Source organism: Gopherus evgoodei, chromosome 13, assembly GCF_007399415.2.
Source record: "Gopherus evgoodei ecotype Sinaloan lineage chromosome 13, rGopEvg1_v1.p, whole genome shotgun sequence".
Lineage (NCBI taxonomy): Eukaryota > Metazoa > Chordata > Testudines > Testudinidae > Gopherus > Gopherus evgoodei.
The window spans coordinates 31,108,707-31,122,529 of NC_044334.1; the positions used below are offsets into that span (position 1 = coordinate 31,108,707).

The 13,823-nt window shown below is 44.2% G+C and overlaps 1 protein-coding gene across 10 annotated transcripts in view; it reads left to right on the top strand.

The window, feature by feature from the left end:
• NF2 (neurofibromin 2) overlaps window positions 1–13,823 on the top strand; it is a 100,620-nt gene that overhangs the window by 24,301 nt on the left and 62,496 nt on the right. For 9 of the 10 annotated variants that reach the window (XM_030582321.1, XM_030582318.1, XM_030582320.1 and 6 more), the window contains 3 exons: window positions 6,093–6,218; window positions 7,816–7,938; window positions 12,170–12,253. In XM_030582321.1, the coding sequence (XP_030438181.1) occupies window positions 6,093–6,218; window positions 7,816–7,938; window positions 12,170–12,253 (333 nt within the window). The remainder of the gene's footprint in view (window positions 1–6,092; window positions 6,219–7,815; window positions 7,939–12,169; window positions 12,254–13,823) is intronic. The other variant, XM_030582317.1, reaches the window with a different exon arrangement.

The following is a 13,823-nucleotide window of genomic DNA, read 5'->3' on the forward strand; positions in this document are numbered from 1 at the left end:
GCTATTTTCCCCCTAAGGTACCCACTGTTACCTGGATAGAGCTTCCACCCCCCACCCCTCCCCAGATCCCAGGCAGACACTGAGATACACGCTCAACTGCACCATCTGGGTTGATGTGCCTTAGTGCATTTTCAACCTCCTTGGTGGTTAACTGAAATAGAGTTTAATTAAAATCTCATTATCAAGTTGTCCTACAACATTAGTAAATAAAAATAACTTTAACAGCTGCCTCTTGTGACTTAGTAAGTGGCAGTTTCAAGGATTTGACATCTGTTCATTAAAAAAGAATTTGAAAAATATTGAATATTTTTTATTTCCTGTCTGCTCTCAGAAGGTTTTAAATCCAGCTATATTGTGGTCTTTTTTTCCTACTGCTGCTATCGTTTAAAATTCCCAATGAGAGGGGGAGTACACCCCATAGCAAGCTGCCGTGGGTATGCCTCGTTTGGATTTATAAGATGCCTTGGGAGTCATTTGGACATCTCCCTTATGGGTCAGGGGGTGGATGTGTCTGTCTCTCTTGTTACAACCTGTTTGATGCACCCTCCATTTTACTACCTCTTATTTGATGCACCTTGCTGTTTTAAAAAGCACAGCTAGCAATGTTCAGCCAGTCTTTTTCTCCACTTCAGCCTACTTACTCCTATTTCCATTACTTTCAGTTTTGCTAGTGAAACCTGCTTACCTCCCCTCCCCATGTCACTTCTATTTTATTCTGCTCCCTACACCTGGATCATCCTCCTTATTCCAGCATGATAGGTGCCCATCTTCTTTTCATTCAAATCTGTCCTCAAAGCTCACTTCATCCACAAAACCTATAAACACAAGTGTGTCATGTTAAGAGTTAGTGCTGTTCTCTGGGACTCTGTTTCACTCGTCTGTGTCTGATCTTTGTCTTTTTAGACTGTACGCTCACCGAGCCAGGACTGTGTCCTCTAGGAGTGGTACAGGGCTCAGTAGAATCTGTGCTTGAATAAATAATAGTGACCTGCTTGACTGAGGATCCATTTTCTTCTTTAGTCACTAAGCAAAGTAGTAAACACAAATGTTTGTTCTACGGGCTCAAATAATCTCTTCAAGGTCACACTTTCAATTGACAGTTTGACCCCTATGATTTGATTCTAACAAGTGACTGAATAAATAGTTCCTTCTTATATAACAGGTCTTATCCCTGTTTCATATATGGGGCCATGCCGGCTTGCTTTAGTCACAAAAGTAACATTTGACTCCTGTTCAGTCTACTGAGCCAACACAGCTGCAAGGGAGCGAGCTGGATTCTGTTGTGGCTCTTGTGCTCTTGGTTAAACCTGTGCAATCCCAGTGGTGTTGCACAAGTGTGACTGAGAGCCGAATTTGGCCTGCAGAACTGTTTTCCTAATGAAGCCCCAGAAGGTCAGAACTCAGCTTGACTCTTGGGTGGCAGAGTTTGCAGGGCTAGTAGTTAGACAACCCAGTTTTCCTTGTAAATTTAATCTGGAGTCATTAAAACAAAAAACACGGAACAGCACGATGCCTGCCTTACTATCATTTTGCAGAGTAGATCCATATGTGAACTTTCTCTCACAGCAACTGGATCTTCTCCTTGTATGTTTTTTCACTAAAATGTGGCCTCCCTACCATTTACCCTGCAGTATTTATGGAAGCTCAGCCAACCTCTCTGCTCATATTTGCAGCTACTGTGTAGGCTGTAATTGCCTAAGAAGCAGTTGTGACACTTATAGTAAGGATGCAATACCACAATAAATTGTATTAATAGATATCAGAGGGGTAGCTGTGTAGATTGGATCTGTAAAAAGCGACAGAGTCATGTGGCACCTTAGACTAACATAAGTATTGGAGCATAAGCTTTTGTGGGTGAATACCCACCTTGTCAGACGCATGGGACGTATTATCAGTGATGCTTTGGCTGCCTGCCAATTGCATAATGACTCCTGGTGCAGGTTAATAGGTAACGGACCCCCTGTTAATAGATCCCAAATCTGATCATGTGAATAACCAATGCTGGATGTACTGTATTCCAGCAACCAGCTGCTGAGTTTTTAAGTGCTTAGTGCTGTTTGTTTAACACACTCTTTGCTGATAAATTACAAGCACTCTGCACTTAGTAAAGAAAATAAATTCCAGCCCCACTAAATAACAGCTTTGCAGCACTTAGCCCTGTTTATAGAGTAGTTCATCCACTATTCCCCCAAGACTCGCAAATATAGCTAACAAATCATGTGAAGATAAAGTCAGTGGGGTAATATGAGACCACAAATGCAAGATCGTTCTTTTTGAAGGCTCTGGCTCAACAGTGACATTGAAGGAGCATGGTGGCCCCAAACCTTGTTGTGCCTGGACTGTAGCAGAGCCATTGCTGTTAGTTTAAGGTCACTCATCTAATGTAGTTTTCATTTAGGGATTTAGCTTTTATTACAGGAACCATTCTAGTTCACGGCCGAGGTGGAGAATGTTCATTATAAACCTTGCTTTCAGGCACTCGAACTTTCTAAAAGATGATCCTTTATGCTAAACAGGCCCATGATTAATATAAGTGGGGGGGATGGTGGTGTAAAGCACAGGTCAGAGAGTCAAGAAGTCTTGAGTTTTATTCCTGGCTGTATGTCAGGCTCTCTGTGTAACCAGGCTAAGTCATTTTGCCTCTCTGTGCCTTTTTATGTTCTTTGCTTGTAAATTGGGGATTACTGATACTTGCCTATCTAATAGGGTGCTGAGTGTTTAGATTAGGAATGTCTGTAAAACACTTGGAGTTCATGCTGTCTAAAATGCAAAGTGTTATAAGTAGAGCACAGTGTTTGTCATGGAGGTTGCAGGAAGTCACAGATTCCATGACTTCCTGCAACCTCTGACTTCTGTAGCGGCCAGTGTGACTGACCCCAGGGCCAGCTGCTTGGGTGGCCCTGGGAACAGCCACAAGGCTGCTGCTGAAGCGGCTCTGCAGTAAGCCTCTCCGGGGGCCCCGCAGCCAGCCACACCAGCTGCTGCTGGAGTGGCCCTGGCCCCCAGGCCAGCTGTACTGGCTGCTTCTGTGGTTGTCCTGGACAGGTTTAGCTCCATTAATTTATTTTATAACTATCTCCTAGAACTGGAAGGGACCCGGAAGGGTCATCGAGTCCAGCCCCCTGCCTTCACTAGCAGGACTAAGTACTGATTTGCCCCAGATCCCTAAGTGGCCCCCTCAAGGATTGAACTCACAACCCTGGGTTTAGCAGGCCAATGCTCAAACCACCCCCACCCCTAAGATTCAGTCAGGGATATTTATATCAGGTCACAGGCTGTGATTTTTTTGTTTCTTGCCTGTAACCTGTCCATGACTTTTTAGTAAAAACACCCATGATTAAATCATAGCCTTAATTATAAATACAAAGATGTGGAACTCAATCATGTACGTTGAAATAAACTGGATTCCTATTCAACTTCTATTTTCAGTTAAAGTGTGTGTGTGGGGGGAGTATGGTAATATGATGTGGTTGGGATTTTAACACCACAGTAAAACGTACGGTTCCCACAGCAACCATAACTGTCATTACATGTGTGCGTTAAGGCCTAAAACTTAATAGCATAAACAGTCATTCAAAATACTTTATACACAAAGGGCTAAATTACATTTGTGGAGAGAAACCACAGATCTCAGTTTAAATGCTGACCACTGGTATTTGAAACTAACCATAGACCTCTTTCTGGGGAGGAGTGAATCTTTGAATTTCCTTACTTGTGGTAGTTAACTCAGTGTTTGTTGTGGAGAATTTTAACATAGGTTTTCGCACAAAGTTATGTAACTGCAGATCATTTGTAGTCTGCAGGCTGGTTTAAACTCCAGCTGGAGTGCCTCAGTGTAGTTTGCAGTCTAAAGCACAGCTGGAGCTTCAAAACATTGATTCCATAGAGTACAAATTGCATCTGTGGATGAAAGCCTCCCAATGGCAGTGCGCAGTAACCTGAATTTGAGAACGCTTTCTTTTCCATCTGTGGTGGATAAATGTCTGCACGTAAACATTAATTGGCCCTTTAAAACAATAGCCATAAAAATGGCCTTTTAAAAAATTGCTGATGCTGTTTTACCCAAAGCAATTTAGTCCTAGTTAGGAAATAACCTCTTGCTAAAAATGTTGGCAACCCAAATCTGTGTTCTGAATTTTAGAAGTGCAAAATAGCATCTTAAATCTTTTATTCTCTCTGTATTTTACTTAAAACCCCAGATTAAACTCCCCTTGAAAAAACTGGCCAGAAAAAACTCCCTCCCAGGCTGAGCCCTCATACACCAAGTTGTATCCCATTGCGGGGGTTGCGTTTGAGCCCCTGGAATTAGGGCATGGATAGGCAACCTATGGCACAGGTGCCGAAGGCGGCACTTGAGCTGATTTTCAGTGGCACTTGCATTGCTCAGGTCCGGCCACCGGTCTGGGGGCTCTGCATTTTAATTTAATTTTAAATGAAGCTTCTTAAACATTTTAAAACCCTTATTTACTTTACATACAACAATAGTTTAATTATATATTATAGACTTATGGAAAGAGACCGTCTGAAAACGTTAGTATTACTGGCACACGAAACCTTAAATCAGAGTGAATAAATGAAGACTTGGCACACCGCTTCTGAAAGGTTGCCGACCCCGAATTAGGGCCTTCTAATGGCAACACTGGAAAATCAACCCTGGATGTTTTCAACCTCACTGTGTCTTATGTGAATCCAGAGATGCTCTCTGACATTTGATTTGTTTTTATTTGAGCATCTGCATTCTTCTGTTCTTCCGAATGCTGTGGTAACATTTGTGCGTGGGTTGGGTGGAGGAAGGAGTTCTGATCTGCTCCTTTTGACTCAAAACGGCTGTGGAGTAATGAAAGGGACTACATATTCCTTGACTGCATTACCCACAGGGTGGCAGTGTGTGACAGCAGCTGGTACTGGTGAAGCACTTTCTCTGTTCTTTAGCATTAATATTGAAGCTGTCCAGGTGGTACTAAGATTGAGCAGCAGTGACAGGGAGGGGTGCTGAGATTCTTCTGCCCATGGGCTTTGGGAAAATGGCCCTATGTCCCTGCCCAGCAGTGTTTCCATCCATGCAAATGGAAAAGTGAAGTGGCTTTGGAATATAGGATCTCCTGTTTTATATCCCTCTTTATCCCTCCCCCCCCCCCGCTCCCTCCTCTTTCATTTTTTAAAATCAAACTTTAGCAAGGCCTAGGCAACGGTGAAACTGTGGAAGATCATGACCTGTGGCCTGGACCAGTTTTCTCAGCTCCATCAGTTACTTTTTATTACCAAATGTCTCCAGTGTAAAGTATGGTTGTATTCTGTGTAAAAATAGCCCTTTGTTATACCACAGCTGCGCCTTGTGTGTGTCTAGAACAGAGCTGCAAACTTCAGTGATAAAAATGAGGCTTTTGTTACTTTTTATGCCTGTCAGTCCTGCACAGCTAATGGCTCTGGGAGAATAAGATGGTCTGTTCTTGTTTGTGCATCATCGTTAGAAATTGTTTAAGTTCTGGTTGCAGGGCCAAATTCTGCTCTGCGACATCTGTGAAACCTGACAGAAGATATTGAAGTGAGTCTAGGGATAGCTGGGAACAGGATTTGAAGACATTGAGGTTGCACATGTGCAATTAAGGGCAGAATTTTGCACACTGAATATTGACTGCTGATGGTGATGTAGGCATCAAAAAAACTCAGATTTTTCAGATCCCAGGTGAGGTTTGGTGCATTGGCAGTAAGAGAAACTGACTTCATTCTTCTAAACCGAACCAATTTGGTAAGGTTTCACTGAGACATGCTCAATATGGGACCGCCATAAAGGCATGTTTGTAGTCTGTTTCCAGAGTAAAATCACCCTTCCATGCAGTGCTGGGTAAATTGCTGATCTGCTGTCTGCATTCTGTGGGAGGATTTAATGTATAGTGTGATTGCAAAAGGATAACATTGGCATTCCTAGTGCTGTATCTTTATTACCAGGCATGACAGTGGGAGTAGTGGGGGAGGCCAAGCACACATGCAGGAGAAAGTGCATTTGATGTGGCTGAATGGAAAAGTAGAGGGTGGAGCTATATATAATTGAATTTTTAAAATGCCATTTGCTCTTTGCTCTCTTGCTGCAGGTGAAGTGGAAAGGAAAGGATTTGTTTGACTTGGTGTGCAGGACCTTAGGACTCCGAGAAACCTGGTTCTTTGGACTTCAGTACACAATCAAGGATACCGTGGCCTGGCTCAAAATGGACAAGAAGGTTGGAATAGGACTTTTTTTTTGGGAGGGTGGGGGGGGAAATGTGTGTGGTGGGTGGAAGGGTAGATCTTTCCCTGGCTGTCCATGCATGAAACTCAGAGATGCATCAGAGGGAATTCTGAGGGTGCACCAGAAGCAGAACTAGGCTTTGGCTGATCTATAGATACATTAGTCAGGAGATCCTATTACAAGATGATTGTCCTCCAGCACAGCTAATGTTAGGTCGGACCTTCAGTCTATCCCTGAACCATCACAAAGCCTTAGACCAGGGGTCGGCAACCTTTCAGAAGCGGTGTGCCAAGTCTTCATTTATTCATTCTGCTTTAAGGTTTCGCGTGCCAGTAATACATTTTAACGTTTTCAGAAGGTCTCTTTCCGTAAGTCTATAATATATAAATAAACTATTGTTGTATGTAAAGTAAATAAGGTTTTTAAAATGTTTAAGAAGCTTCATTTAAAATTAAATTAAAATGCAGAGCCCCCCGGACCGATGGCCAGGACCTGAGCAATGCAAGTGCCACTGAAAATCAGCTCAAGTGCCGCCTTCGGCACCCGTTCCATAGGTTGCCTACCACTGCCTTACACTATACGTACAAAGTCACTTCTACGCTATAAAACTAGTGTGTTAGCTGTTTCAAGGGACAGCCATGTTGTAACCATACTCCCAAGATGATTGTAATGTAAATAGAGTCTAATATCCTATTTGGAGAGTCCCCATGTGTACATGAATGGCAGACCCTTTAGAGATGGTAGCTTTCCAGAATATTCTGTGCAAATAGTAGAAAAGTGAGGTTGAAGTTTGACATTTCTTTACTAACAGTCTGCCAGTGTTTGAGGTATGGAAGTACCTAGGAAGGAGAGACAATAGTGAACGTATATGGGAGATAAAGTTAAGGAAAAGAATACTTCCTGAGAATGTGATCCTCTTGGTTGTTGCATAATCTCCTAATGGAACCACATTTCCTTTGCTTGTATGATTTAAAACTGAACTGGACAAACCACTAGAAAATGTACAATAGGGAATAATCCTGTATGCCCGCTCCTCCCACCACCTAGGTATTCTTCCTTCTGGTGTCTGAGAGGAAACTTCTTGAGCAGTATTGAAACAAGGGTCTGGTTGAGCCTCTGTTTCAAAACACAAGATATTTAGTTCAGTGAACAGAAGTTAGGATTGTATCTCTCTCTGCCTAAGAAAAAATATGGAAGCAAATTCCAGGCTCACCAGTTGTCTTTGTAGCAGGAAACTGCATATTTTGAAGAAAGATTTATGTGTGTTGGTAGAACCCTGTATGTGCTCAGCAGGGAAGAAGAAAAATGAATCCTCTGCCTCCTGAAAAATTGTACTCCATGACATGCAGGATGATTTATTTCTGCTTTGAGTTTGTTTTATAAATATGTAGAAATTGCAAACTTCTTACAAGCCTGTGAGGCAATGTTTCCTGAACTTCCCAGATTTCATCATATTGACCAGGTGACCAGAAAATCTGGAAAGGGGGGTGCTGCAGTTTGAGGGGAAGTAGAAGTTTAGCACCTGTGTCTAGGCTATAAGAGGCAATGGTGTTGGAGGGGTTGCAGTCACTGATTGTCAAATCCTGCAGGTTCTGGATCATGATGTTCCAACAGAGGAGCCGGTCACATTTCACTTCCTTGCCAAATTTTACCCTGAGAATGCGGAGGAGGAGCTGGTTCAGGAGATCACACAGCACTTGTTCTTTCTGCAGGTATGCACTTCAGCAATTGGTTGTCCTTCCCAAGGGCTGGGGAATGTGGTGGGTGGTAGGGCTGTAGATATGTTTCTTAATGTTGACTGGCTCTGGCCATCCCAGCATGGCTTCTCTTCTTTAAGTTCAAACCCACTCCGAAATGAGCAACTTCAACAAGCACATGGTGTTCTAAAAATAGAGAAAAGATGGTTTGTGTAAACCTAGTAGCATTCAACCTAATCGGTCTATAAATCTGGGAGCAGGAGATGACTAGCAACATTAATAGGGGGAGAGTATATCTCTGTGAGAGAGGGGCAGTTTCAGGAGCTGAGCAAAGTGCAGGAGGCGTCACACCCTTGCAGCCAGTGCAAATGTCATGTATCAAGATATGCTGCTAGCTGTTTATAATGCATGGCTAGCATTTTCATTGTATAAAACACAGGTACATCTTCCTGAAGGAGAGCAGGACGAGTCCAGCCCTTGCCATATTCAGGGTACACTGTAGAACTCTCCTCTTCACCAAAGTAGGCCCCAAATTACTGGAGCAGAGGAAAATCCCAGAAGCCCAATGGAATCAGAAGCTGATGGCTAAGATGGAGTTGGATGGAGAACTAAATGTTCCAACTAACATATTGTCGTTTGCAAACTGTGATAACCATACCTAGCTCTTGTTCAGCACTTTTCATCCAGTAGATCTCAAAGTATTTGACAAAGGAGGTCAGTCACTATCACTGTCTTTTTACAGATAGGGAAACCGAGGCACAGAGCCAAAGTGGGTTGCCCAAGGTCACCCAGCAGGCCAGAGCTGGGAATAGAACCCAGATTTCTTGAGAGCCACTCCACTGTGCTGTCCACTAGGCTACATTTATAGTAATAGGCTCTTTAGCTTTAAGGATTTGTAGAGAGAAGGAAAATGCCATGCAACTTTGTTTTGGGGAAATCTGCGCTGATGCTGTTGCAGTGGCAGCTCTCTACTTCAGGTGATTAAGGTACTTTCATAAGAAGTCCCATTTTTCAGGCAAGGATGATTTCTGAAATAACTACCTTTTGGGCTGCAACATTCCAGGTTTATTCTCAGCCCATAAGTGGACTTGTGTGTATGTGTGAGAGACTTACCGGACTAGGAAAATTACAGTGATGTCTAGTGGTTACAGTAGGATTCCTTGGTTCTATTCCCAGCTGTTTTTTTCCTTGGACAAGTCATGTAGGCTTAAACTTTCAAGTGACTGCTGATTTTTCTATTTTGGGTGCCTCAAGTTGAAGAAGGAAGTTGGATTTTCCAGTGTCCCAAGTTAAAGCACCCCAAATTAGTAGATGCTTGGCTATTTAGCCCCAAAACTGAAGCCATCCAGATCAGTGAACACTTGCAAATGTAGGCTTCAATCCTCACTGTGCTGTTTTTTGTCCCTCTGTAAAATGGGTGTAAAAGCTACCTCAATGGGTTGTTGTGAGACTTAATGTTCATGAAGTACTCTGTGCCCTTATATAGTACCTTTACTCTAGGGAGCAGAGCATTAGTGTTAATTTTCAGGCCCTTTTTGTTGCTCAGATACCTCACATAGGTATTTTAAAATTATTTTAAAACGACAAACTTGCCACAGATTTAATCCTGGGTGAGGAAAAGTGCCTTTGATGTAATTTAAGAGTTAAAGCAGTGGAAAACTGCATCTCGCAAGTGCAGCATGTGACTTCTTACTAAAGTGCAAAGTGAAGTTACTGTAGCTGATTGTGTGTCAGTGTGACAATCCAGTTAAAGCTCGCGTTGAAATAAAATGAACTTTTTTTCCTTTGGAAAATTAGTGTTTAATTAAAAAAAATAATCAAATGCATGAAAGTCCGGAAATGCAGAGTAGTGGTCCTCAGTAGCTGTAATTTGGCCCTCGTGGGAGTGTGTGCAGTACTGTGCATGCCACTAAAAGTACTGTCACAAGGCGACTCACAACTCTGATAATGGTCAGTGGTATTTGAGGGTGGTTGGCACCTCCTGGATGAAGACCAGGGTTTCCAATAATCCAGTAGCCAATAATTAATCGGAATCCAGTAGCTATTTATTAATCAGTAGCCAATCATTAATACAGATAGAATTTATGAAGGAATTTAAAAAAATGTAGAAAAGTCAGTGATTTAATGTATTGGAAGATGAGACATTAAAACAGTGCATGATGGAAATAGGTATCAGTCATGGTTACCAGAATCCAGAGGAGCAACACTACAGCAATGACAAACTAATCACAGTCTTGTCTAGGTCCTGATAATTGCTTATCCCTTGCCAATATTTATAGTAAGGTTGGTTACAATCCCATTAGTTCCTCTTTCCATATCAAGGATGAAAATACATACTTGTCAGGTACATTTCATACATTTTCAAGCACAGCTGTTTGGTTACTCATTACTTTTATATTTTATATATTCCTGTCGGTTGTGGTTTAAGACATTACTTGCTCGGTCACAAAAGCAGGACACTGTGTTAAAAATCAGAGGGGTAGCCGTGTTAGTCTGGATCTGTAAAAGCAGAAAAGAATCCTGTGGCACCTTATAGCCTAACAGACGTTTTGGAGCATGAGCTTCTTCAGATGCATGTCGTGGTATTCACCCACCAAAACTCATGCTCCAAAACGTCTGTTAGTCTATAAGGTGCCACAGGATTCTTTGCTGCTTTTACTGTGTTAAAAGGTCACTATATCTTAAGTTTAGCAAGCTTGTATTTTCCCTTCTTAGCATGACCATAGAACAGTGGTCCCCAACCTTTTTTGTCTGGCGGGTGCCAGACGACGAGCCACAGAGGACTGTGGTGGCGGACAAGCATCCGCCAAAATGCCACCGACAAGTGGCAATGTCAATAGACATCACCGCCAAAATGCTGCTGACAAGCAGTGTCATCCAGAGGCGTCGCCGCCGAAATACCGCAGAAAATCTGTGGCATTTAGGCAGCGATGCCTCTGCATGACGCTGCTTGTCAGCAGCATTTCGGCAGATGCTCGTCTGCCGGTCAGTACATGGACGCACTTAGACGCCGCCCACGGGCACTGCGTTGGGGACCCCTGCCATAAAGGATTATATTAGTCTAGGTCATGAGCAAGCTATAGGCCTTGTAAAAGTCTGGTTTGTAGTTGAGCACTGACTGAGCACTAAAGCAATCACAGTTATTCCCGTATATAATAATAAAAAATCCTTCATATGCTCAAAGAGAAGGAGCTGCAGATGCTGTACAAGTCATTGTTTTGAAGTGTGTGTGTGTGTGTGTGTGTGTGTGTTTAGACTAACAAAGGGATAGGTTTATTTTTTGCTCAGTAGTTTTGCATGTGGAACTAAAGTTCTTCTCATGAATCCAGAGGTGGATTAAAGTTTCCCAGGGCCCTGGGCCACAGCAGGTAGGGGGCCTCTCCCCACCCCTTCCACTTATGGCCCCACCCCTTTCTGCCCCTTCCCTGGGACCCCACCCCTGTTCCATCCAGGGGTCCCCTCCCATTCTGCCAGCCCCACAGCCCATTTGCTCCTTTCTGGTTGCCCCCATCGCCTGGTGACCCCAAGACAGGAGAAGCTCTGTCCCCATGCCACAGCTTCCCCAGCCACCCCTGCTCTTCTTCAGGGGACCAGGGTAGGGATGCTGGAGTTTCTCCTGCCCTGCCCGCCCGGCGCTTCTGCTGGAGAGTGAGATTGGGGGGTGGGGGGCTTCCCCTGGTGCCCACAGCTTCTGGGACAGGGTTGGGGCACTGGAGGCTTCCTCTGCCAGGGACAGGGTCGAGTGTTTTGGGGGGGGGGGGCCTTCCCCCTCCGAGGGGCTTCTGCCGGGGGTGAGGTCGGGGGGTTGCTGGGGTCAGGAGATCCCAATCCCATGTCTTCTGCTGGGGGCAGGGGCTGCTGGGGAGGCTTCCCCCATCTCATGGCTTCTGCCGGGACAGGGTAGGGGTGTGTGCTGCGGGGGGCTCCCGCTGTGCTTGTGCTGGGGACCTGGTCAGGGGTTGCAAGGGCTTCATCTGCCAGATGGCAGAAACCGGGGCCCCCGGGCCCTGTGGGTCCAGTGGCTAATCCGCCACTGCACGAATCCATCTGAAACAGTGGCTTGTGGAAACCTGATCCTGTTCCCCAAGGAGTGCCAGAGTTTGCATCAGCCAGACTTGTGCCCTGTCTGAGGAAAATCTTTAACTGGCTGGTTGGCAGCCCTAGTTAAAACAAACTGCAGCCATCTGCTGTGATGGTTGCGCCTTGCATAGCTCCACTAAAGCAATGTTATATCTCCTTTGCTCAGGTAAAGAAACAGATTTTAGATGAGAAGATCTACTGTCCTCCTGAGGCATCTGTGCTGCTGGCCTCCTATGCCGTCCAAGCCAAGGTAGGCACAGGTGAATGATGGGAAATCTCCCATGAGCCCATTGATGTCCAAGTGATTGGTTTTATGTCCTCATGCCTTTTGAGGTGTCAGATGCTCAGTGATAGACCTTCATCTGCTGAGGAACTGGAGCTGTGCTAAATTTGTGCAGACTTGAGTGAATGGCAGGAATGCCGGCTTCATTGCCTTCTCTGTGCTAGTGACCCTTTGGTCCTTTAGGATAGACCCTGCATCCCTATTAGGAATTTGCAGCGAGGGCAGAGCTTATAAACTACAGTACCCACACCAGCTGGTGTTGCTACAGGATCGGATAAATCGTCATACCGCACCCCTGCTCTCGGCAGAAGCCATTCTACTGCCTGTTCTTTCACCTTTCAACTCTTCTTTCTGCCAAAGACCTTCCAGCTGGACTGCCACCATGGTATTCAAATAAAACCCTCCATTTCTGGCACCAAGCCTTGCTTCAGTCCATCTTATGTTTGTTAGTGCAGATTTGCTGGGGTGAGGGAAATATGGTGAGGTGTTTTTCTTTCCCCTCTTCCTTTCTCTTAGACATCAGGTCATGGCTTCTCTTGTTACAGCTGGCCTAGCCAGATCACAGGTTCAGCAGTCATTGGGTTTTCTCCCTTTGAGCCAAATTCTTGTCTTGCATGATAAACCTGAATTGTGCTGGGGACCCATATGAAAGTGGCTAGCCGGGAGGAGAAGGGATCACAGAGTCAGAACTCAGAGCAGCCACACTGTCATTATTGAAACCTGCAGGCTATAGTCATAGTTACAGCTTTCTACATGCCTGTTGATCAGAGCTTTTGGCCAAAGGAATGGCCTGCCCCCCACCCCCCATGTATGAGAAAGTGAATGTGGAGCAGTGCTTAGTGATACACTGGGCATAGAGACATCCTGCTTCTCTCAAGCCATCCATGATGTTCCTCTTCTTTATGAACTGCAGTTGCAGAAGGGGGAATTTGTCTCACCATCTTTGTAGAGCCAACACTTACCCCCTTGTCTTTTCCTACCTGTCTGGCACTTCGCCTGTTGTGTCATCCTACCCCTTTGTTCAGACTACGTACCTCATTAGTGTTACCTCTGCATAGTTGGGTGGCACTTGACATAAGTATATATTGGTAAAAGTTTGGACTTATTAAAAAAAAGTGCAGGGCTTTTGGGTTTTATTTGTTTTATAACTAAACATTTTGTCTCTGTTTTTAACAAAGTGTTATAATTTTATTTAGAGCAGTTACTAGCCAGGAAAATATATCTTTTTAAAATATTTATTTGCTAAGAAGCATTGTACTGAGTATTCATTCAGCACCCTTGTATTCAAGAGCATGAGCGAACATTTGGTTTGATTTCGCTCATTTCCTGTTTCATACAGAATATACATGCAGGCTGTGTCTATACTACAGCTTATGTTGAGATAATTTGTCATTCAGAGGGGTGAATAAACTGCCCCCCGAGTGACATAAATTACATGGACATAAGCGCTTGTGTGGACAGTGCTGTGTTGGCAGGAGAGCTTCTCCCACCGACATAGCTATCGCCGCTTGCAAAGGTGGGTTTATTATGCCGATGG